The sequence below is a fragment of the Balearica regulorum genome, chromosome 4, assembly GCF_011004875.1.
Source record: "Balearica regulorum gibbericeps isolate bBalReg1 chromosome 4, bBalReg1.pri, whole genome shotgun sequence".
NCBI lineage: Eukaryota > Metazoa > Chordata > Aves > Gruiformes > Gruidae > Balearica > Balearica regulorum.
Window position 1 is genome coordinate 82,459,418 of NC_046187.1, and position 21,515 is coordinate 82,480,932.

Consider the following 21,515-nt stretch of genomic DNA (forward strand, 5'->3'; position numbering starts at 1 on the left):
CATCTGCACCCGTGAAGCCGCTTTCTGGGCCATGGTGAAAGGGGTGTTGATGCCGGACTCCCAGATGGTCGGGGCAGCATCTTACTGGCGCTCATGTTCGGGAAGGTGGAAGCCGGGGCCGGGACTCGTTGGCGCAGCCTGTCCCTCCCCCAGCCCGGCGTCGGTCCGTGCTGGAGCACTGCTCTCCCACGCACGCAGCCCGGCCCCTGGGGACAGTTGGGGCCCTCCCTGTGCTCTGCAGCTGGTGGCAGAGAGCCCGGCTGGCCCTTCTGGGAAGCAGCAGCTCTGACTGTTCCTTGCCTTCCTGGAAGAGCCCCTGCTCTGCTCCAGCCCCTACCAGAGGCTGCGGGAGGCAGGCAGCTCTGTGGCGAGGGCTGCTCTGAGGGGCTGCATCCAGCCCTGCTCCGGTGGGAGGAATGCACATGCTGAGCCAGGCCCTGCCTGTGATGGGGCTCCCGAGCCCTCGCCCCTGCCTGTTATTTTTAGGAGATGAAAGAAGCACAGTTCCTTGGGGGTGCTGTGGCAAGGGCGGCTCCGAGCCGCTGCTCCCCCCCTGCGCTCCTCCTGCCCCGGAGAACAGGCCTCCTTTCAGGCGGCCCTGGCCCCGCCAGAGGAATTTGCTCCCCCGGCAAGCCCCAGCCGGCTGCTTGAAGGGGAAATAGCTGAGACGCCGGGCGGCGTTTCTTGCATAGCTGCTCCGGCAGCGCTGACCGCAGCGCTTTCCACTGCCTGGAGCCAGGGCCTGCTCCAGCCCAGCCACTGGCTGACCCTCTCCTCCTCCCAGGGCGTCTGTCCCCCAGTGACGCCGAGGTTGGTGCAGCTGCCTTGCTGTGCTGCTCTCTGCTGCAGATGGGACCAAAGCGTCTGGCTGCGGTGCGAGAGCTGCAGGAGCTGGGGCGTCCCTCCCTTTGCCCTTGTGTCACACCCTCGCCTCTGCCCCAGGCTCTGCTCCCTCCACGCCAGTCAAAGCAGCCCATCTCCTGCAGGACTGCCATCCTCGTGGGTCAGGGCCACATGGTGGGATTTCTGCTCAATAACACTTGCATTGCGCCTGGTGTGGGGGAACCAGCACTTCACCACGTCCCTGCTGCCCGGGGTGGCCCCACCTGGTGCCGTACCGTGGGGCTGGGTCAGGCCAGAGCAGCTATTGCTGGCCCCTTCCTCTCACCCGCACGGGCTCCTCCCAGGAGGACCGGTGCCATCTTCCTCTAGCCCAGCACTGGCCGAGGGTGGTGCAGGCAGGTGAGCGGGAGCTGGTGTGGGGCTGGTCCTCGCCCAGCCGGGGCTGGGGGGGGCCGGGGGGGCTTCCTTGCTCCACGTGGGTGTTGGAGGTGGGTGCAGGGGATGGGGCGGGAGGGCAGCTCCCACACTCTGCGCTACCCTGCAGCGTCAGCTGCGCTGTGCCTCCTGGTCCTGCTGGGCTCCTTGTCCCACCCCAGAGAAGAGCCAGCAGCCATCGGGGAAATAGAACTGACAACTTTATTAGAGAAAATAAAATTACAACTAAGATGGGTGTGGGAGCTGCTGCCGGGCAGCTGGAGGCGGTGCTGCCAGGGCAGGGGCAGCTGCGCCATCCCCAGGGGACAAGGGGCTCCCTGGGGCTCTGCCGGGGCCGTGCAGGGCTACGAGTCCCTGTGTGGGTGGTGGGTCCTGGGGCAGAGCCCTGGGGAGGGCCATGGGGGTGAGAGGAACCAGGGCAGGGTGGGGGAGCAGGGGATGGGGTGCAGCTGGGGTGGCAGGGACTGGGAGCAGAGGGAGGGCGCGGCGGGGGGGTACAGGACCTGCAGGACCGTACCCGTGTGCCGCAGCCCGGGGGACGTGGGCGCAGAGTCTTCTGGCCAGTGGTTGGGGTGCAGGCCCCAGGCTGGGCGGTGCAGGTGTGCAGTGCCAGCTCCCCGAGGCAGGGAAGGGCAGCTGGTGACGGTGACAGTCCTGGGCAGTGCCCAGCAGGGCACAGTGGCGGCGGTGCCGGGCGTGAGGCCTCCCCGCTGGCCCCCAGCAGCTTCCTCCCACCAGTGCTGGGCGAGGGTGGGAGATGCCTGTCTCCCCAGGGGCTGGGGCCCTATGAAATCTGGTTGTTGAGCTGACCTGGGTACTGCTCAAACCGCTTGTTGGCCTCCTCGCTGAGCGCATCGCCTGGGTGGGCAGAGGGCAAGAGCTGTCGGTTCCGGCGCTGCACACTGCCTGCCCCCCCCGCCCAGTGCCTCCGCTGCAGCTGCCCCCAGGACCCCAGCCCACGCCTCCCTGCGCCATCCTGCCCCCTGCCCTGCGGCAGGGCCCTCGCTGCCCTCCTCCTGGGCCACCCCTGCGGGACGCTCCCTGCCCCAGCGTGCCCTTGCCCCCCCCGTGCCACGTCCCGGGGCTGTTACCGATGTGGCAGCTGTGCACCCAGATGCGGTGCCCGTCGTACTTGCAGTTGCATTTCATGGCATTGTTGGTGAAGTCGCTCTCTGCCACCTCGAAGTTGGGGTTGATCACAACCTGTGGGGCACTGACAGTGAGGGTCGCGGCCCCCTGCCCCACACCTGGCAGTGCTGCAGCCCCACACCGTGTCAGCTTGGCCTTCCCGGCTTCAGTGGAGCCGCTGCCTGCAGCACGGCCCCCAGCACCCCAGTCCCAGCAGGACTTGTCTCCCCAGCTGCAGCGGGATGTGCCGGAGGGCTCCAAGGAGCCAGTGACTGCTGCTGCGGCAGGGTGGCCCTGTCACTGTGCAGCGAGCGTTGCTCAGAGCAGGAAAACCCGGGCTAAACCCTGCCGGAGCAGTTCCTGCACAAGCCCCGCACGTCTCTGGGCACGAGGACAGGCACTGTCCCACACCAGCACACACCCTGCCAGCCCCACCGTGCCCCAACCTGCTCAGAGAGCAGGGAAGAGAGGGCCGGGTGGCTGGGGCGCGTGGAGAGCTGGGGGTACGGGGGCGACAGGTGGGGGTGCACGTGGGAGGGCTGCAAGAGGGGCCAGGGGCGGCTCAGCAGCAGCACCTGCAGGATGTAGTTGCCTGGCTTGACGTCGGTGATGTCAATCCACTGGCAGTCGATGTCATGCCGGTACAGGTCCCAGCAGCCCACGGTGATGCCCTGCTCCCCAAAGTTGGCACACTCGTACCGCTTGGCCACATCTGTGGGCAGGAAGAAAGCGTGGTTCGTCGCGGCTACAGCTCTCTGCGCGGCTCCCGCATCGCCCCACCAGGTGCAGTGGCTGGGCACAGGCAGCCCTGCGGTGGGGACGTGGGCAGGGACGGTGCCCCAAAGCTTCGCAGCGCCCACCTTCCTCGCACTCGGTGTCCTCGAGGCAGAAGCTGGCCTTGTGTCCCTCCGCCACCTTGGTGCCGTTGGGCGTCAGGATGTCATAGTGGGTGAAGATATCCATGCTGTGGTAGTGCCTGCAAGAGGGAGCCCGCAGCATCCCGGCTGCACCAGTGCCCAGACGCTGGGCAGCTCAGGGGATGCTCGGGGCGGAGGAGGAGATGCATGGAGCAGACTCGCGCTGCCCTGCGGCCGGCCCCCCGATGCCTGCCCGGCCCCTTGCTGTCAGGGAAGGTTCCTGCACCCCCTGCTCTGAGGCTGCAGTGCTGCCAGGTCAGAGCTCAGTCCTGCGCTGGGAGGGGACATGGCTGCCCCCAGCCAGGTGGCCCAGGCCAGTGGGGAACTCAGCTGCATGGCACAACCTGCAGCTCCGTCCCTGCCCCGCCAGGACCCCCAGCCCCAACGCTGCGCATCCAGGGACAGCCCTGAGCCAAAGCAGGCAAAACTGGACACTGGGCAGCAGAAGTTGCCTCATCCAGCCTCTCTGCCTCACCTGGCACCATCCTCACCCAGCGTCACCCCAGCAGCACCATCACCCTCTCCCCAATCCGACACCCACCCCACCCACCCGCCCCTGCACCAGGCTGTTCCTCTGCCTGCGTGCCTCTCCCTGCCCGTGCCACGCACGCACCGGTGGCACTCATGCCAGACCCAGGAGTGCCGGCCAGCCTTGGGGCGGAAGTCGGCGCGGCCGTTGTTGTGGATCTGGGAGGAGAAGCGGAGCAGGCGACGGTGCCCATAGGGCCAGTTGGCCAGGCGGGCTGAGCTGGAGAGGCAGTTCTCCTCGGCGGCGCAGTACAGCATGTGCAGCGGCCGATCCTCGATGTACGCCGTCTCCTGCACCAGCGGGGCGTGCAGCAGCAGGTCGGAGGCGGCTGGGGAGCAGGCAGCTGCTCAGGGATGGCTGGCCGCCCTGCTGCTTGGCGGGCAGCAGGGATGGGGCGAGCACCAGGCGCAGGCAGGGCTGAGCCAGCCAGGGGAACGCACGCCCTCCCCATCGGCTGGGAACAGGCTGAGCCCGCAGCCCCATCACCTGCAAACCCTGCTGCCCACAGCCCCGTTGCTCACAGCCCCTACTGCCCGCAGCCCCCACTGCCCGCAGCCCCCATCGCTGCTCACTCTCGGAGCAGATGACGCCTGCGGCGAAGCGCGTCCCCGTGTTCCTGCAGTTCAGGCTGGTGCCGTGGTGCTGGCAGTGGCTCAGGGACATCTCATGGCCAGCGCACTTCACCCCGCTCAGCACCATCTCCGTCACATTGCTGGCGTCCCAGTACCACGTCTCCTGGGGAGGGGGCGAGACAGGCTGGGTGGCAGGGCTGGCTGCCACGGGTGCCTCCCCTTGCACACGCCCAGTCTGCAGCCAGCACCCTGCCATGGCACAGCCCTGCCCACACGCCCAGGCTGCCCACGAGGGTCCCATCCCATGGCACGGAGCGGCCGCATCCCTCTGCTCCCATATATCCCCACAGCCGTCAGGGAAGCGCTGGTGCCTGTCCTCTCTGGGGTGTCACCGGGGCCCTCCCCACCGGCACCTACCGTCACTGCGTGCAGGGAGTAGCCCAGGCCGAGCTGGCGACAGGCCACCATCGCCTCCTTGGTGGTCCAGCCATCGCTGCACACCATGCCCCACTTACTGCCTCGCTTCACCTCCACGCGGCCCTCAAACGCCGTCCTCCCGCCGGCTAGGCGGATCTGCAGGGAAGCCCTGGGGCCGTGAGCAGGCACCCCACGCCGTGCCGCCTCCCCCCATCCCTGTCCCCATCCCTGTCCCCGTGGAGCAGTGGTGGTGGCGGCTCGCTGCCCTGGCCAAAGTGGCGCTGGCACCTACTTGTAAGCCGTGGTTAGCGAATCCCAGACCCAGCTGGCGACAGGCCACCATCGCCTCCAGCGTACCCCAGCCTTCGCCGCAGACCAGACCCCAGCGGGGTTGGTCCCCGTCGCCAGCCCCCACCGCCACCTCGACCCGCCCCTCGAAGCGGCTCCGGCCCCCGCTCAGCCGAATCTGCGAAGAGAAGCAGTGGCAGCAGCATCACAAGTGATGCTCCTGTTGCTGGGGCTGCGTCCCGCAGAAACGGTCCTGCCCAGCCCCTCCGGCTGCAGCTGCCCCATCCCTGGCGCAGCCAGGACTGTGCTGCGGCACCCGGGCGGGCCCCGGGCTGGGGGCTTTGGGGCACGCGGGGAGGCAGCAGCCGGGAGCTGAGCCGAGCCAGGCACAGCTTTGGTCAGCAGGGAACTCACCAAAAATGGCGGGTTTGGGGGCCAAGAAACTACTTGTGAGTTTGGGAATTGTCTCACCAAAGCAGGGAAAATGGTTCATTTTGAAATGGCATTCTCATTTCAGAAATGACAGGTATGAAAGAGTTAAAAATTGTTAAAAAGCCCAAAGTGGATGAAATGACAGGCCAGGGCAAACAGGAACACGTGGCTCCGTTTGCTCATTTCATCATCAGTTTAAAAAAAAAAAAAATCTCTCTTGGTTGGCCCACAGTGATTTTTTTTTTTTTCTGGTGCTTCTGGTGGGGAGCTGGCATGGGCCGGCAGCAGGGAGAGCATCAGGGAGCAGCTGCCCCACACCACCCCACAGGGCACCCAGAGCCCCCCATGGCCTCCCTTCCACCCCTCTCCTCACAGGGACAGCTTGGGACTCCGACCCACAAACCCCCTAAGCCCCCCAGGACAGCCCTTGCCTCAGACCAGGAGAAAACGTGTGGGGTGCCACGAGGTGCAGAGGAGGAGAGATGATGGGCCATCCTACAGTGGGTCCCACGGGCCCTCCCCCAGCACCCCGCTCCAGAGGCCCCGATGCCAGCAGCCGCCAGGCACCGTGGCCCCGCAGATGCTGGCAAGCCCCCGCGGTGCGCACCAGGTTCTCGTAGCCCGTGTAGGGGATGTTGCAGCGGACGGCTGCATCCTCCGTGTGCTTGCAGTCCTCCTGCGTGATGTTCTTGAAGGGGCAGCTCCAAAGGGACTTCTCGGTGCCCAGGCACTGCACCTCATTCATGTGGATGGGCCCCATCCCTGCCGGGGGGACAGCAGGGCTCAGGGCCCAGTGACACAGGGACGGCCGTGCCCATCCAGTCCTCATGGCTGCCCTTGTTCCTCGGTGTGCACCGAGGGAGCCCGGCGCACTGCTGGCCCCCCACGGCCGCTGCCTGGGGCAGCACGGCTGAGTGGCTGCGGTCCCCTGGGGGTGCTTGGGACAAGCCCCGCACCACGTGCGACCGGCTGCCCACAGGACAAGCCCGGCCATGGCTTCCCCCAGCCCAGCAGAGCCTTGTGCCTGGACAAGCGCCTCGTCCGCACGCCCAGGAGGGCGATGCCTGGCCCCTCCACTCCAGCACCCTCACCTTGGCCCATGCGTGCCCCGGTGAGGGCCTCCTTGGCACTGCCGAAGCCCAGCTCGCGGCATACCACGCTGGCCGACAGCAGGTTCCAGCGGTCGTCACAGATGGTGCCCCACTCGCTGCTCTTGAGCACCTCGACACGGCCCTCGCCGACCTTCGCGCCGCCCTTCAGCCGGATCCGTGGCTGCAGAGGAGCGGCGTCAGGGCATGGTATGGGACAGCACGGTATAGCGCGGTGCTGAGCGGCACGGTGCGACACATTGCAGCGCAGCACAGCATGGCACGGTGTGGCACAACACAGTGCGGCACAGAGGTTGCCGGCCATGAGTCCTGGGATGTGCAGGGACAGGACACCGTCCCCACCTCCTGCTCCGTGAGTTGGTCACCCAGGGACCCACACACTCGCTCTCAGGTGCAGCCCGGGGGACAGAGCCCTGCAGCGGGGCAGCGGCCAGCTGTGGGGCACCACAGGACTTGTCCCCCTCCCTGTGGGGCTCACCTGGCCCTGCTGCTGTTGGCGCTGCTTCTTCTTGTGTGCGTTGCCAGTGGCAAAGAGGGGCCCAGGCACGCAGCTGACGACGGCAGGCATGCCGGCCCCGCAGGCAGCCGAGGCGTTGCCCCGGTAGAACTCGAAGGCGCACATGGAGAGGTGCACCTCTGTCCCCGTGCAGGACACAGAGTGCAGGCGGTAGTTGAGCTGCTGCCGCTCCGTGAAGAGCCTGCAAGGAGAGAGGAGCCCTGAGACACGACCAGCGCAGCCGGCCAGCAGCGAAGGTGCTGAGGGCCACCCTCCCCGTGGCTGCGCTTGCTGTGCATGCCCCTCGCACTGTCTATTGGGGAGAGATGCACTGTGCCTGCAGGACGCCCGCCCCTCGCCAGCTGCCTGCCCCATGTCCCTGGCAGCGTGGGGGCACGCACAACTCCAGTGGGACTGAGCGGGGTTCCTGGCACTCAGGCTCTCCACTGGAGCCATTTACCTCTTCTTGGACCTTACGTCCTCCCTGTGCTTTTGTTTAGGCTGAGATTTGGAGGCCAGCCTGGAAAACAGAAAACAACCGTCAAGGAGCCCGGGACCTGAGGCCGTCACCTCCGCCGGCTGCACTGACACGGGGAGCACAGCCTGCCCTGTCTTCGCTGAAGACTGAACTGGGCACATTGGCCTCCCCTGGAGACTCATGCACGTCCCCTTTGTGTCACGCACGGGTGCAACGGCATCATCTGCTGCCAGCAATGTGATATAACTGTCCTCCACAGCAATGATGCAGTTTCCTGCCCACATCCCACCAGGAAACTGTGCTGGATGCAGCAACATCCCATGCTGCATTGCCACACAGCAGAAGACCAAACACCAGCAGCAACGATTTGATCTGTGGGGTCCAAGTGAGGTGTGCCCATGTCCCTGTCCGGACACCAGACAACATCACTGCGCCATGCTCCACGGGGAGCGGGACACCCAGCAAGCACAGCACCAAGCGAGCGGCGCAGGCAGTGGGTGCTCTCCCCAGTGCCACGGGGCATGGTGAGACTTGCTGCGGGCGTGCAAGGACCCACCGCCAGCGATGGGAGCTCCCTGGGCACACACCGAGCAGCGCAGGCAGGAGGAGGCTACCCGGGGCCCAGTGCACACGTGATGTAGGTATGGTCCCACTATGCTCAGATGCTCTGCTTCACGCGGGAAGGAAGATGCTGAGCAGGGCCAGAACCCCAGGGACCACAAGAAGTGAAGAGCAGAGTGCCCCAAAACAGGGCAGGGGACTGACGCCCCCCGGGGACAAGGCAAAACCCAGCCTGGCAGCTGACCCCGCGGGCCGGCAGCAGGTTCGTGTCAGCCCGCACGGCCCAGTGAGCCCCAGGACGTAGAACGGGGCCGCCAGTAACCGGGATTCAAACAGCCGGATGGAGGATATCAGCACCCGTTCGAACTCATGAAATATCTTGATCCTGCACCCAGTTCTGGGTCCCCAGCAGGCATCAGCTAAGCCCTGTGGAGGGCCACCGAGACAGGGCTGGAGCAGAGACAAGGGTGCGGGGCTGCTCCAGCCGGGGGCCGAGGTGGCTTCAGGGGGCTCTGGCAGTAGCCGACCTGCACCTGCAAGGGGCTGTCAGGGAGCCAGAGCCCGGCTCTTCCAGCCATGGGATGGAAGAGCACGAGAGGACACAGGCGTGACTGGCCACACAAGGTTCAGACTCAGTGTAAGGAAAACTTTTTCCCCATGAGGGCTGTTCAGCACTGGAGCAGAGGCCACAAGGCTGTGGGATCTCCATCCTTGGAGGTTTTCAAAAGCCAACTGGATGAACGTCTGGGCTGACCCAGAGCTGGCCCTGCTCCCTCCAGGGGGGTGGATCAGGACGCCCTGAGGTCCCTCCCAGCCTGCATTAGTCTGTTTGACTGCAGCCATGCAGCCCCAAATTGATCTGCCCCGGCAAACCAGCACGTGGCTTTCAGGAGACAGCTGAGGGAAGGGAGCAGACCGGAGCTTCATGGACTTCGCAAAGCATTTCGCCCAGTGCTGCAGGGGAAATACCCACTCATTGGAAAAGGGGTAGCCAGCACCAAACCCGACAAATAACAGCACGTTGCAGTGAGGGGGACCTGTGGGTGGGGGTTTGAGGAGACCCCACTGGGCTGACCCCGTCTGGATTCCCACCACCAGCATAGGCACGGCTGCAGGAGCTGGCGAGGATGCCTGTTGGGGACATAGAACTGGGAAGAGTCACAATGAAGAGCTCGGGATGGGTCCAGAATGTGGGGCACCTTTGGCACCAGGGAAGGTGGTGGGACCAGGGTGAGGTTGTGTACTGGGGGCAGAGCAACATCTCTGCGCGGCAGTGGGCTCAAGTGAGAGTTGCCATGGCATAGCCCAGAGAGGTTGGGGCTCTGGCTCGCTGCACCCACCACCAAATTTGGCAGCAGGGTTCAGGGACGGAGCGAAGTGGCAGCCAGACTATCCCTTGGGACTGGCAGAAAGGCAGCAAGATGCGAGTGGGCAGAGGGTGCAAGAGATCCCGAGCAGATGGTCAAGACCTGCCACACTGTGCCCATCACACCGGTGCCCAGCACTGTTAGCACCGCCGTGCCCATCACCCTGGTGGCCCGCACCACTAGCGCTGCTGAGCAAGTGCTCTTCTCATGCCTGCACCAGCCCACCCTGCCAGCCCATGGAGGGGTGCGCAGCCTTTCCAGCTTCCCCACTGCTGCTTTCTGCAGAAAGCAGCCCATTTCCACAGCCATCCTTCCCCATCCACCAGGAGAGACGGCTCCACTCCAAGGCCTCCTGGTCCCTGTGGGGCCGCAGCACAGGATGCTGGAGCCTTCTCCGCGCCTCCCAGGGGGTCCTGCCCACAGTGGGTCTGCGCTGCAGATGCTGACCCCTGTGCCAGGACTCCTGCCTGGTGCGTGGGATGGGGGCTGCTCTGCCTGGGGCACAGCCGGCCCGGGAGAAAGATTGTCTCTCGCAGGGGATGGGGTACCCTGGCATGCACAGGCAGGTCCCACCAGGGCGGGGTTTGTCCTGCCTGCCCAGCACCGCCCTGGCCCTCGGTCTGCTCCGTCTGGATCCATTTGCGCCAGGATCCGTTCTGACGGCACAGACCGGCAGGGCCGGACGGCCCAGCTCTGCCAAGGGCTCAGCAGATGGGGCGCCCCGGCCCCTTACCTGCTGCCTGGCCTCGGGCTCTGGCCCTTCATCTTGGTCGCGCGCTTCAACCGCCTGCGGGAGCAACACCATGGCTGCCCGGTCAGGGGCACGTGCAGCACCAGGCACCGCACTGGGCACCACGCCGTGGGCAGCGTGTCCGTGCCCACACCCCTGGGCCCCTCACTCAGGCCATGGCGATGCTGGGGCATCGTTCTCTGGCCCAGCTGCAAACCTCCCCTTGTCATGGGGACCCCTGCACTCCACGCCAGAGGGAAATGTGGAGCTGCACCGCTGCCAGGGAGCAAAAGCCGCCCTCTTGGAGTGGCCTCTGCAGTACTGCATGGGGCAGGTGGGTGGACACGGCCCCCCAGCCACGCCATGGCCCCCCAGTCTGGTTAGTGAGTGCCATCCCCTCAGCACTGTCCCCCTGCTGTCGCCCCAGCACTGCCCCTGGCACTGTCCCCACCTCTGCCCCAGCCCCATGCCCCCCGGCTCTGCTCCGACAGCCCAGCCCGGCAGGCTCCCTGCTGGCCTCACTCACTTGTAGAAGTTCCTGTTGACCTTCTTCTCAGCAGGGAAGCCCATCATGCCGCAGATGACGCGGCTGTTCTGGCTGTCCCAGCCCTCGTCGCAGATCTGTGCCCAGCCATCCTTGTAGCGTACCTCCACGATGCCCTCCGTCACCGGCAGCTGCCTCCGGGCCCCGGACACCACCGGCCGCAGGCGAACCTCCTCCACATGGCTCTGCTCGGTCTGCAGGTGGGGAACAGAGACAGCCACATCTGATGGCCCCAGGTGGCCAAGGGCCTAATCCCACCCTGTGCAGCCAGTGCCCCATGTCCCCCCTGCTCCCCTGGTGCATCTCCTGGGAACACAGCCAGGAGAGCCAGCGCTGCCATCCTGCCCCCCCGGAGGGAGGGTGCCCAGACTGCCCCACATCCAGGCACCCACCCAGAGCAGGACGGCAGCAGCGGGTGCCAGGACACTGGACACGGCCTCAGCCCCCCTCGCCTCGCAGGAGACCTGCTGTCCCGCACCCAGAGCTGTGCCATGTCCCCACACCCAAGCCACATCCTGAGCAGAGGGGCAGAGGAGCCTTGTCCCCCGCAGGCACTGTGGCTGGGGGGGGACGACAAGGGACCCAGCTGGGAAGACAAGGGCAGCCACAAGAGCTGGTCTGAGAAACAGAGAGCCTGGAAGAGAGAAAGAGAGAGGAGGAGAGGCAAAGCGTGCTGGAGGAGTGTGGCGTGGAGGAGCGGCTCTGGGACCGAGGGTCCCCGGCAGGCGGGAGAAAGAAGAAAACAGGCTGCGGAGGTGTGACAGACCCCCTGCCCTGGAGAAGCTGCAGCTTGGGATGCTCGGGGGAGGCCGTGGCAGTGCCACACTCCCATGCAGGGCAGGGGAGGGATGTGCCTGCTGCAGGGTGGCCCGCCGCAGTGCCGACTGCTCCCTACGGCCCCAGAGCTGGGCTGGGCGCACCCCAGGAAAATAGGTCTCACGCAACGCAGGGGCACTGCACGTCTGGGGAGCCAGAGCAGTGCGGTAGCACGCTCCCCTCTCCATGAGGAGACGGGGACAATCTGTGTGCTAGGGCTGGGGGAAGGCACCGACAGAGTCCCCTGCTCCTGCACATGGGAGCCCGCCAGAGTGCGGTAGGGAAGCTAATCTGGGAGGACTGAGGCCAGGCTGGGCTGCCCCACGGTAGGGCTGCCCCACTGCAGGGCTCCCGGCAGCCTGCTCTGCAGGATCCCAGGCAGCATCGGCTGCCCGCTCTGGCCAGCGGCTTCCTCACCTCGATGATGTTGGAGTCCTTGAAGCCTGGGATTCGCTCGTCCTTGCAGATGACACCCGCATCTTCCTCATGGCTGCAGTCACTGTTCCCCCAGCCCCGGTGTTTGCAGTCCCCAATGCTCTTCTCACCGCCGGCACAATTTACGTTGTCCAGCCAGATCCGCCCTGCCAGACACCAGGGCCAGGGGTGAGGGGGGGCCAAGCCCCTCTGGCATCCCCCAGGAGCAGGGAAGGTGCCTCTGGAGCACGGCCAGGGACCACGCAGGTGTACAGCAGGAGTGCGGGTGTTGGACTGCGGGCAGCCCTCCCTCGGCACAAAGCTGAGGCCAGCGAAACGCCAAGAGTAAAGCCCTGAGTGAGGGCATCTGCAGATGGGGAGTTTCCACCTCCCCAAGGGGCTGCTCTGCGAGACATAAAGCCCCCATGTAACATGCACCCCGGGGTCTGTACAGCATCTCACCTGCAGCACAGCCCGCTACGCCTCTGAACCACATGCCCATGCCAGCCCGGACCTGCAGCCCCCTACACCACCCAGGGGCATGCACAGCCCCACTGCTGCAGTGCCTGCCTGCAGCCTGCAACCAGCCTGCGCCCTGGATATACGCACAGCCGCTCGCACACAAACACGCAGAGTCTCCCAGCCTGCTTTGCATGTGCATACGTGTGCATGGGCACTCAGCAAACACAAGACCTGCCTGCCCCTGCCCCCCCACCACCAGTGCATGCAAACCCGCTGTGGCACGCACACCGCCCCACGGCAGCGGGCTGATGTGCAGCCCCAGCCGGGCTGGCCCCAGCCCATGCAGTATGAGGGGCCATGCCCACTGCCCCTCTCTTACCGACGCCTTTGCCGTACTTGGCGCTGTGAGCCCAGCCAGTGGCAGCCACAAAACCGAGGTGCCGGCACAGCACGTGTGCGTTGGCCAGCGTGAAGTCGTCGTCGCAGATGGTGCCCCACTCGTCATTGTAGAAGACCTCGACGCGGCCCTCGTTGTGCTTGCGTGGGTAGCCAGCCAGGCGAAACTTCAGCTGGGGTCCGGGGGTGTTCGTGGGGCCCGGGGGGGTGGGCTGGGCGCTGCCCACCCACAGCCACACGCTGCTCAGCAGCACCAGCAGCTCCTGCCGTGCCCACGTGCCACAGCTTCCCATGGCAGCTTGGCTCTGCGAGTGCAGAAAGGGTCAGGATATGCAGGATGGACAAGTCCTGCCAAAATATCAGCTGCCCTCACCCAGTCCCGTGGTGGTTAAACCCCCTGCTCACATGCAGCTTGGCTCAGCACCAGCATGTCCATGCACCCTGTCCCCGGCCAAAGCCAGCCCGCTCTCGCTGCCCACCCGGTGCCTCCCGCGCACAGGCCCCCGCACCAGCCCTGCACCCCCAGGGCTGCCGTCGGCCAGGGCTCTGCCCGGCGCCTCCCCATCACCTCGCACCCCTCTGCGAACGGCCGCTACCGAAATCCCACCGTGCCGCCGGGTTGCATCTCCTGCACCAAAGAGCAGTGACGGCAGACAGGCAAAGGGGTGTGCGTCACCCCCAGAAGAGTCAGCCAGAAAGGAGAGGGGTTGGCTGCCAGAGCAGAGGAAGCTGGAACAGGACCAGGCCCAGGGAAACCAGGGAAAGCCCAGCTGGAGCTTGAACCACGAGAAGCCGAGCAGCGGCTGCTGGCCGTGAGGGGCTGCCAGCCCACGCTCCTGCCCACTGTGAGGAGAAGGGCAGCGCCTTTCGCATTCCTCTGCGTGCGGCATTTCTCCAGCCCTCCAATAACGTCTGTGGCTCCCTGAATACCTGAGGGAGATGTGGTATTCCTGCACCAGCCCCATCGGCAAACAATGGTGAAAACACTTCTCTGTGAACCGCCTTCCCCAGCACCATTCCCATTGATCCCGGCAGGGACCACTTTAACCCCGCGGGTGCCGGAACAGCATTTCTGCGCAGGCGGAATCAGCCCTGCTCCAGGCGGGGCTTGCCGTGCTTTGGACAGCAAAGCTCCGATGCTCACCCAGCACCATGGGCACGATGACCTGCCTGCCTCCTGTCACTGCAGCCTCACATCGCCCTTCCAGCCTGTCCCTTCCATGGGTGGGAAAGCACACCCCCAAACCTGGGACCCCCCCCCCAGGACAGGCCCACCAGAAATATGTCTCTGCAGCCTACACCCCCGCCCCGAGAGCAGATCCTGCACGCTGCACTCACACAGGTTTGTCATTCGACAACGTTAAAAAGAATAAGATCTCGCTTACCCACAAGTAGGGTGGGTAAGACTTCAATGTTTAAGGCTCCGTTTAGTTACAGGGGTACAGAGGAAGGAGGTAGGGTCCCCACAGCAGCTTTGGGAAGGGGGTCCTCACAGAGCGAAGGGGCTGGGGAGTCCCCCCTCGGACAGCACAGCCTCTCCAGGGCTTCACCGTCAGCCTGGCTGCCAGTACAGGGCTGGGGGCTGGTACGGCTGACCCACCGCCCTGCAGCCCCCGGGACAGGGCTTCCACAGAGGCTCCGTTAGCAGGAATCGGCTCCGTTCCTGCTCTGTTCACTTTTCCAGACAATGGAGGCCAGGTACCCCCTCCAGCCTCTGGGAATGCCTCCTGGACCCAAGGCAAGGATGAACTAGGAGGGTTTGAACCCAGAGAGAGCCCCTTTTCCATGCCCATTGCACCAACAACAACCCCCAAACGGGCCCAGCCCCGCTGCCTGCCTGCCCCTTCGGGTGTGCGCCATGTTGGAGGTACCACCAAGAGCAGCAAGTTCCTGGGGACGAGCGCCTGGTGCCCACAGGGATGCTCAGGGAGAGTGAGGGGTAACACGGACCAACGGCACCCGTCCAGGTCCAGGCCAGTGCAAGACACCATGGCGGGAAGCACACCAACCCCCCTGGGGCAACCGCACCAGCGCCTGTCCGTCTCTGTCCTCTGTCACAGCCTGGGGGACAGCCCCCCGACGTGTGTCCCTGGGACAGCGCAGCAGTGACGGCGATACAGCAGCAGGCAGGAATGCGCCCTGGCTCGGGGCAGCCTCTGAGCCCTGAGGTTGGTGGGAGCTGGCTCCAGGCTCCCCGCACCTCAGCTGCCTGCTTTGGCACTGCGAGAACAAAACAAAGCCCAGCAGGAAGCGTATTTGTGGGCAGGCAGCAGGGAAACGCTTTGCTGAACCTTTTAATCAGCCTGTTATGGCAGGAGAACGAGGAGGGCAAGCACAAAGGGCCACCCCAGCCCTGCCAGCGGCTCGGGGAAGGGGGGCTCTGGGCTTGCCGGGGCAGGCAGGGCAGGAATGCTCCATCTGCATCCCTGCTCTATCTGGAAAGCAGCAAGAGGATGAGTTTACCATTTCACAGCAGTAATAAAACACTTATTCCACCCATTGGTCACCAAAGGGACATCCCCCCCTGCACAAATAAATCCTCAGAGCTATACCACTTTGCACATGACACAGTTCGGGCCCTCTCAGTGCTAATTGTTAACGCACCTTGGGAGACTGTGGAAGCAGCAAGTGCCTACGGACTAAAGCTTCATCAGCGCTTGCACTGAATCTCTGCTGATGCGGACTGCAGGCAGTCCCCAGGCTGTTTTGCAACAGGGTCAATGCAACGCTAAAGGACAGCAGCACAATTAGTGCCGATCTCCACAGTACTGCAGAAATAGCCTGGTCAGAAAGCTGGTGTGACCTTTTATGAGATCACAGGTTCGGTTAATTGGAGTAACTGTGTTGATATAACAGGCTGAGACTGGAAGGCATTCAATTCATCTTGCACCACCTTTTAATGAATAATTAGCACTCAACAAAATCAGTGCGCCTTCTACTAAGTGGATTAAAACTGGTCACCTGCTGGAACTAAAATGTGGTTACAACAGGGAAGTCACCATTCAGTGGGCTTTCTGGTGAGGATCACACGCTTTTCAGAGCAAAGCCGTGTCTGGAGGAGGAAAAAAAGTCCTGTCCTAGTACAGTCTGCAAAGACAGAAATGGGGCGAGTGTGGAGAACTGTGATGGTCACAGACCTGGTCAGCCTGGCAAAACAGCATCATGTAGCCTATATCCTTGACGACACGGAAAATTTAAGCCCATGCATTCAGGAGCAAAGCATGTAGGACCAGAGACCAGAACACAGCACCTGAGAAAGTGCTTGGGCTTTGTGCAACACAGCACCAAGTCCTCACTGAGCCCCAGCAGTGTGACCTCCAGGATCTTGTCTTGCTCAGTCTGAGCAGGATCACTGAAATCACCAGTGTCAGTGAGATCACTTGGCTTGACGCGAGGTCTCAGCCCCAGCCCTGCAGTGACGTGGAGCAGCTCCGCATGTGCCTGCTGTCTTATAGCCCTGCCAGACAAGCGCCTGGCCCCACGGCTGGCTGGGCACGGGGCGCAGCCGGAAGAGCTGATGCTGGGAGAGCCTCCACATCCTGACACCATGGTGGTCGGGGCGAGAGCCGTACGGCTGTGTGAGGCCACGACAAACGTCCCCCAGCCCAGTACCCTAACCCCTACAGCAGTGGCAGCGATATCCCGCTGATGCCCTGCTCTGTCACCCCCAGCTCAGTACCTTAGCCTCCGTATTTAAAAGACCACTGTGGATTTCTCTTCCTCACAGTCCTTCAGTTGCTTCTGAACCTGCTCAAACTTCCGCCATCCCTTTCTGCATTAACCCCAGCTTGCTGCCACCCTTGGCACTCTTCTCCTGGGTCGTGGCTTTCCCCTGCTCAGGCTCCAGCTTCCCCTGTCCATACTGCCCTTCCTCTGCCCTCGCAGCTCAGCCTGTCCTCAGCTCCCGCCGCATGTCTTGGAATTTCCCAATGACATCTCCTGTTGAGCTCTGCACAGGCCAACAGCACTTCCCGCACCCAGCCTGGGACAGCTGTCGGGCTGGCGGTGTGAGCTCCCTAGGGCACGGCAGGAGCCGTTTCCCCATTTCTTACCACCTCCCTCTCTGAACGTGCTCCGAGTCCATGTACCAGGGAGGTCAGGCTAACAGGGCTCTCATTGTCCAGATCACTTTTTCCATTTTCTGAAACTCAAGCAGTGCATTTGCTCTTCTCCAGCCATGTGACGCTGCCCGACTTCCCCGCTCTGCTGGCAGGCTTTGCTCCCGGCGAGGCTGTCCCAGGGAGCTCTGCCCACCCCCAGCCGCGGCGGGGCTGTCCCGGGGAGCGGCGGCACAGCTTTGCAGGCTGGCAGAAGGGGCCGATCCGTGCGCAGCATCTCCCGGTTTCAGCCTGGGGCCCCTTCCCTCCAGCTGGAGGGCCGGCCCTACACAGCCTTACGGGACCGTGGTCCTGCCGGCTGACACGGCAGAAGGGCACAAGATCTGTGCCAGGGCCGGGGCTCTTTGGCTGGGACAGACAAGCCGGGGGAGTGTCCCTCCACCCTGGAGGGGCTGATCACCCAGCACAAGAGTCCCAAGCGGGACTGCAAATCTCCTTCCCACCTCTGGCTAGGGGAAGGTGCACCCCTTTGCCCAGCTTCCACGGGCTAGTCCTGCTGAGAGCCACAGTCCCACAAGGGCGACAGCTGCCACCCTGTCGGCACACGGGACAGCTGGTGCCACCAGCAGCGCCGTGGGAGGACGTGAGCGCTGGTGCTTTCAGAGGACCAGGAATCCGCAGGAACCGCACACACCTCCTGGAGAGGGTGAAAGGCAGAGGTACAGACAGCCTGGGCAAGGCCAGTCAGCACCTGTGGGAGCGGCAGGGGACTGGGAATAACCTGGGACAGGACGGGGTGTCCACGCGCGTCCCCTGGCTGCTGCCGCCACACATCTCGGGCAGGAGCCGCGCACAGTCCTGACTGGCCTTGCCTGCCCCAGCCGTCCTGCTGCCAGCTGCCTGCTCCAGCCAGGGACAGTCTTCTCTTGGACTGGGGCTCCTGCCAGAGCCACTGGCCAGCCCGTGCCGTGCCATGCCGTGCTGAACGTGCCTGTCCTGGTGCACAAGTGGGCTCAGACACACAGCAGCACTCACGCTGCAAGTGGAAAGGGCTCGGGAGGACAGGCTGGTCCTGAGTAAACGATGAGCATGGGAGTCGGAGAGCAGCCCAGGTCCTCGCCACTGCACAGGAAACCTCAGGAATGTCCTGGCCGGGCTCGTGCAGGGCCCCGAGCCACCTCCCAACCTGCGGTGCAGCTGGTGCTGGCAGCAGGGCATCCAAGAGCCCTGTGGGGCTGAAACCCCAGGGGTGCCCGACTCCCCTGGCCTCAGCCCTGCGCTGCCAAGGCCGGCATGGGCGCAGCGACCCTTTGGTGCAGAGGGCAGCCCTGCGTGGCAGCAGGAGCCACGGCACTGCTCGACCTGCTCCCATGGCAGCCCACTGGCTCTGCCTGTCTCAACAGATGATGGGGGGTCCTGTGCCCCCCTAGGACAGCACCACCCTGGCAGGGCCTACAGCCCTCCCAGCCAGGCACTGCCCCCACCATCGCTCTGCTCCCCCGACTACATCTTGCACGGGGGCTGCAGCTCCTGGAGGGGCTTGGCTGTGCCAGCAAGGGTGAGCGGTGCTGACAAGGGGTGCCCAGAGCCTGGGGCGGGGGGCTACTGTCTCCCAAGGACTGTTCAAATCTGATGTGCCATTCGGCACCCACCGGGCACTTGGCGGGACATTGGTTTGCCCCAGCGAAACCCCAGTGAAAGGCAAACAGACCTCGGAATGGGGCAGCTCCTGATGAACTGGGGCCCCTGGCAAGTCAGCAGGTTTGATCAGCGTGCATTAGGGCAGTCAAGCGTGGGGCATCCTTGCAGCAGAGGGACAACATCCCAGGCCGCAGCAGCAGGGAAGGGCCAGGCCATGGTGGGCACCGCAGGAACATGCTCTCTCACCAGTGGTCTTGGACGCACACACAGACATGGAGCAACCCAGGCACTGACAACTGGAAGGGCTCAGAGAAGAGCAGCACAAGCGACTGAAGAACTGGGAAACCTGCCAGCACAAGAAGAAGCGCCGTTTATCCTTCCTTGGGAAGGTTAAGGGGTGACACGGTCACACTCTGCCGAGGCCCACTCTGAGAGCGTGGGGTCGCGTCCCCAGCACTAGGGGCAGGAGAAGGTCTGGCGGGTCCCGTGGCTTCAGGCACTGGGCTCCATCCCTCCCCTTCTCCCCAGAGCCCCAGCTCGCAAAGCCCAGCGCTGGCCCTTTCGCAATCCCAGCTGCCTGGAGAGGCCTGCCTCACTTTTCCTGCTTCCTGGCAGCCCTGGGGTGCCGGCAGCGCGTGTGCACAAGCTGGGGGAGCCCCGACACCCCCTACCCTGCTCTGGCCGGGACTGGCCGGCTCCCTGCCTGCAAGGGACTCCATGGGATCAGAGCTCCAGGGTGAGCACAGCCAAGGTCTGGTGCGCAGCAAGGCTCCACAGCTGAACCGGTCCCATAAGCACTGGGGAACAGCCCAGAGCCACCCCAGGAGCCTGGTCACCCTGGCAGGCTTGGTGATGCCTCCTGACACCACCCACCTCCTGCTGGCTTGGGAGCTCACTGCCCCCACGGCGCCCGGGTGCCTGCCCATGCCGTCCTGCTGCGCGCCCCCGTCCCGGGCAGTGACAGGGACACTGCTGTGGACAACACACCCCGGCTCCCAGGGCTGTCTGGGGTGCCAGCTGCAGCAGAGCACTGAATGCACACTGGGGCTGCGCTTCCCTTCCTCTGCTGACTCTGGGTCCAGCCCCATTGAGCCACCTGATGTCCTCCTGTCCCGCTGTCACCCTCTAAGCCAGGGCAGGTCACAGTACAGCTCTTTGCAGTTCCTAACACCCCCCAGTTTCCTCAGGACACAGCAGGGCCCTCAGCTCTGCCAGGGCTTGCCGGCTCTGCTCTGCGCTCCCCTGGGCTCTGGAGGGGCAGCCCTGGGAGGAACCAGTTGTAAGCAGGAGGGAAAGACCCCGGAGGAACGTGTACTACACTACAGCCATCAGCCACACGGTCTCACCAGCCCAGACAAGCTGAGGGGCAGGCGACAGGTCTGGGGGGCCCAGGCACCCCAGAGCAGAGGCAGTGTACCTGGAGCTACTGGGAGATAGGTGACCTGCTCAGCTGCCCGCCTGCTACTCTGGAGAGCAGCTGGGAAGACGCAGGGCCAGCAGAGAATGAGAGCAAAGAGAGAATGCCCCCCCCCAGCCCTCGTGCCTCACATCCCTTCATACATCCTCTCTTCCAAGGGCTACAGCAAATTGCGTCTTCATGGAAATCGTGAGTCTCCGCCGGCCTTTGTAAACCACAGCTCAGCAAACAAGCCTCCTGAAGCCCGCGCACAGCACGCTCCGGGATACGGTGTGGCTGCACGGCCCAACGTGGCACCCCACAAACCTGCCGGGTCTGCTGGGCGCCCCTTCCCATCCAGCACGTGGGAAACACACGCTGCCCCCACTGCCCACACCCTCTCACCCTGCCACGCAGGGACACGCGGCACAGGTAACGGCATTACACGACTCCCCAGCCCACGGGGCTGCCGGCAGAGCGCACAAAGCGAGCAAGCTTTCTGCGGCAAACACCGGGCACCCCCTCCACGACCGCGGAAAGCCAAAGCCCGTACCGCCGGCACCCCACGGACACGGCACTGACACGCTCCGACAACCGGGGGGCTTCGGCGGGGAAACCGGCACCCTGCCCGCTCACACAGCACCCCAGCGGCGGTGGCCGCAACAGCGGCCGCACATGAGACGCCCGGGCCCCTCGCACCCGGCTCCGCTCCGCGCCCGCCCCGAGGCACCGCCAGCCCCTCCGCCGCCGCGGCGCGGCCCTCCAGCCCCACGCTGCCACCGCCGGGCCGGCAAGGCGGCACCCCCGCCCGGCAGCAAACGGCCGCCCCCATCGCACCCTCGGCCGCGTCCCGACACGGCCAGTCGGGCTCCGCGGGTGCCGGGCACGGCTCGGCGCACCGAGCCCCGCCGCTCCCGGGACGGTGCCGCGCCGGTCCGAGCCGCGCTCCCCGCCGGCGCCGAGCCGGCCCCACACGGCTGCCCCGGGCGGTACCTCTCGTCCCCGCGGGCTGCGCAGCTCCGGCAGCGCCGAGCGAGAGCGTCCAGCCGAGTGCCGGCGGGGCCGTGCCGGGCCGAGCCGTGCCGTGCCGTGCCGCCCCTCTCCGCCCCGGCCCGCCCCGCGCCGTGCCCGAGTGTCCGGGGCCGGCCCGCGCCGAGCGGCCCCGGCCCGGCCCCGCAGCCGGTACGGCGAGGACGGGCCCCGCGGCCCCGGCCCATCGCTCCGGGATGGGGCCGGCCCCACCGAGGCTTCCGTCCCGGCTGGGCTCCGCTCCAGGACCGGCACCGGTCCCCCCGGATGGAGCCTCGGGGGCTGCCCCACCGCTCCGGGGCCGCTCCGGGAGCCGGGACGGGGGCCAGCCGCGGGCCTGCCTCCGGACAGCCCCAGCCCTCCCCACCCGCCCGTGGAGGGTCACCAAGCTTCGCTCCCACCCGCGCGGCCGTGGGCACTGGGTCCCACTGAGCTCCCCATCCAGCCTGGGTGACCC

At 65.2% G+C, this 21,515-nt stretch overlaps 1 protein-coding gene across 8 annotated transcripts; it reads right to left on the reverse strand.

Moving 5' to 3' along the window:
- Positions 1 to 1,461: 1,461 nt before the first annotated feature.
- LOXL3 (lysyl oxidase like 3) lies at positions 1,462 to 21,462 on the reverse strand. 8 transcript variants are annotated; one of them, XM_075752980.1, is made up of 16 exons: positions 21,444 to 21,462; positions 12,918 to 13,239; positions 12,080 to 12,243; positions 10,829 to 11,040; positions 10,306 to 10,359; positions 7,627 to 7,686; positions 7,149 to 7,368; positions 6,653 to 6,833; positions 6,169 to 6,323; positions 5,134 to 5,307; positions 4,425 to 4,587; positions 3,937 to 4,180; positions 3,267 to 3,382; positions 2,982 to 3,118; positions 2,370 to 2,481; positions 1,462 to 2,136 (listed from the first exon to the last, which is right to left on the reverse strand). In XM_075752980.1, exons 2-16 carry the CDS (start codon positions 13,225 to 13,227, stop codon positions 2,063 to 2,065), a joined length of 2,376 nt encoding a protein of 791 aa, XP_075609095.1. In that variant the 5' UTR covers positions 13,228 to 13,239; positions 21,444 to 21,462; the 3' UTR covers positions 1,462 to 2,062. The 8 variants fall into 8 exon arrangements, with proteins under 8 accessions (XP_075609095.1, XP_075609096.1, XP_075609101.1 ...); XM_075752981.1 differs by lacking the exons at positions 5,134 to 5,307; positions 21,444 to 21,462 and adding exons at positions 4,842 to 4,997; positions 21,023 to 21,409; XM_075752986.1 differs by lacking the exon at positions 21,444 to 21,462 and adding an exon at positions 21,023 to 21,409.
- Positions 21,463 to 21,515: the final 53 nt, after the last annotated feature.

Coding starts and splice junctions, on each gene's coding strand:
- LOXL3 (XM_075752980.1), bottom strand. CDS start 13,227: ATGGGAAGCTGTGGCACGTGGGCACGGCAGGAGCTGCTGGTGCTGCTG. Junction 11,041..12,079: donor AGGACTCCAACATCATCGAG/GTGAGGAAGCCG, acceptor CCCCACCTGCAG/ACCGAGCAGAGCCATGTGGA. Junction 10,360..10,828: donor GTCAACAGGAACTTCTACAA/GTGAGTGAGGCC, acceptor TTGCTCCCGCAG/GCGGTTGAAGCGCGCGACCA.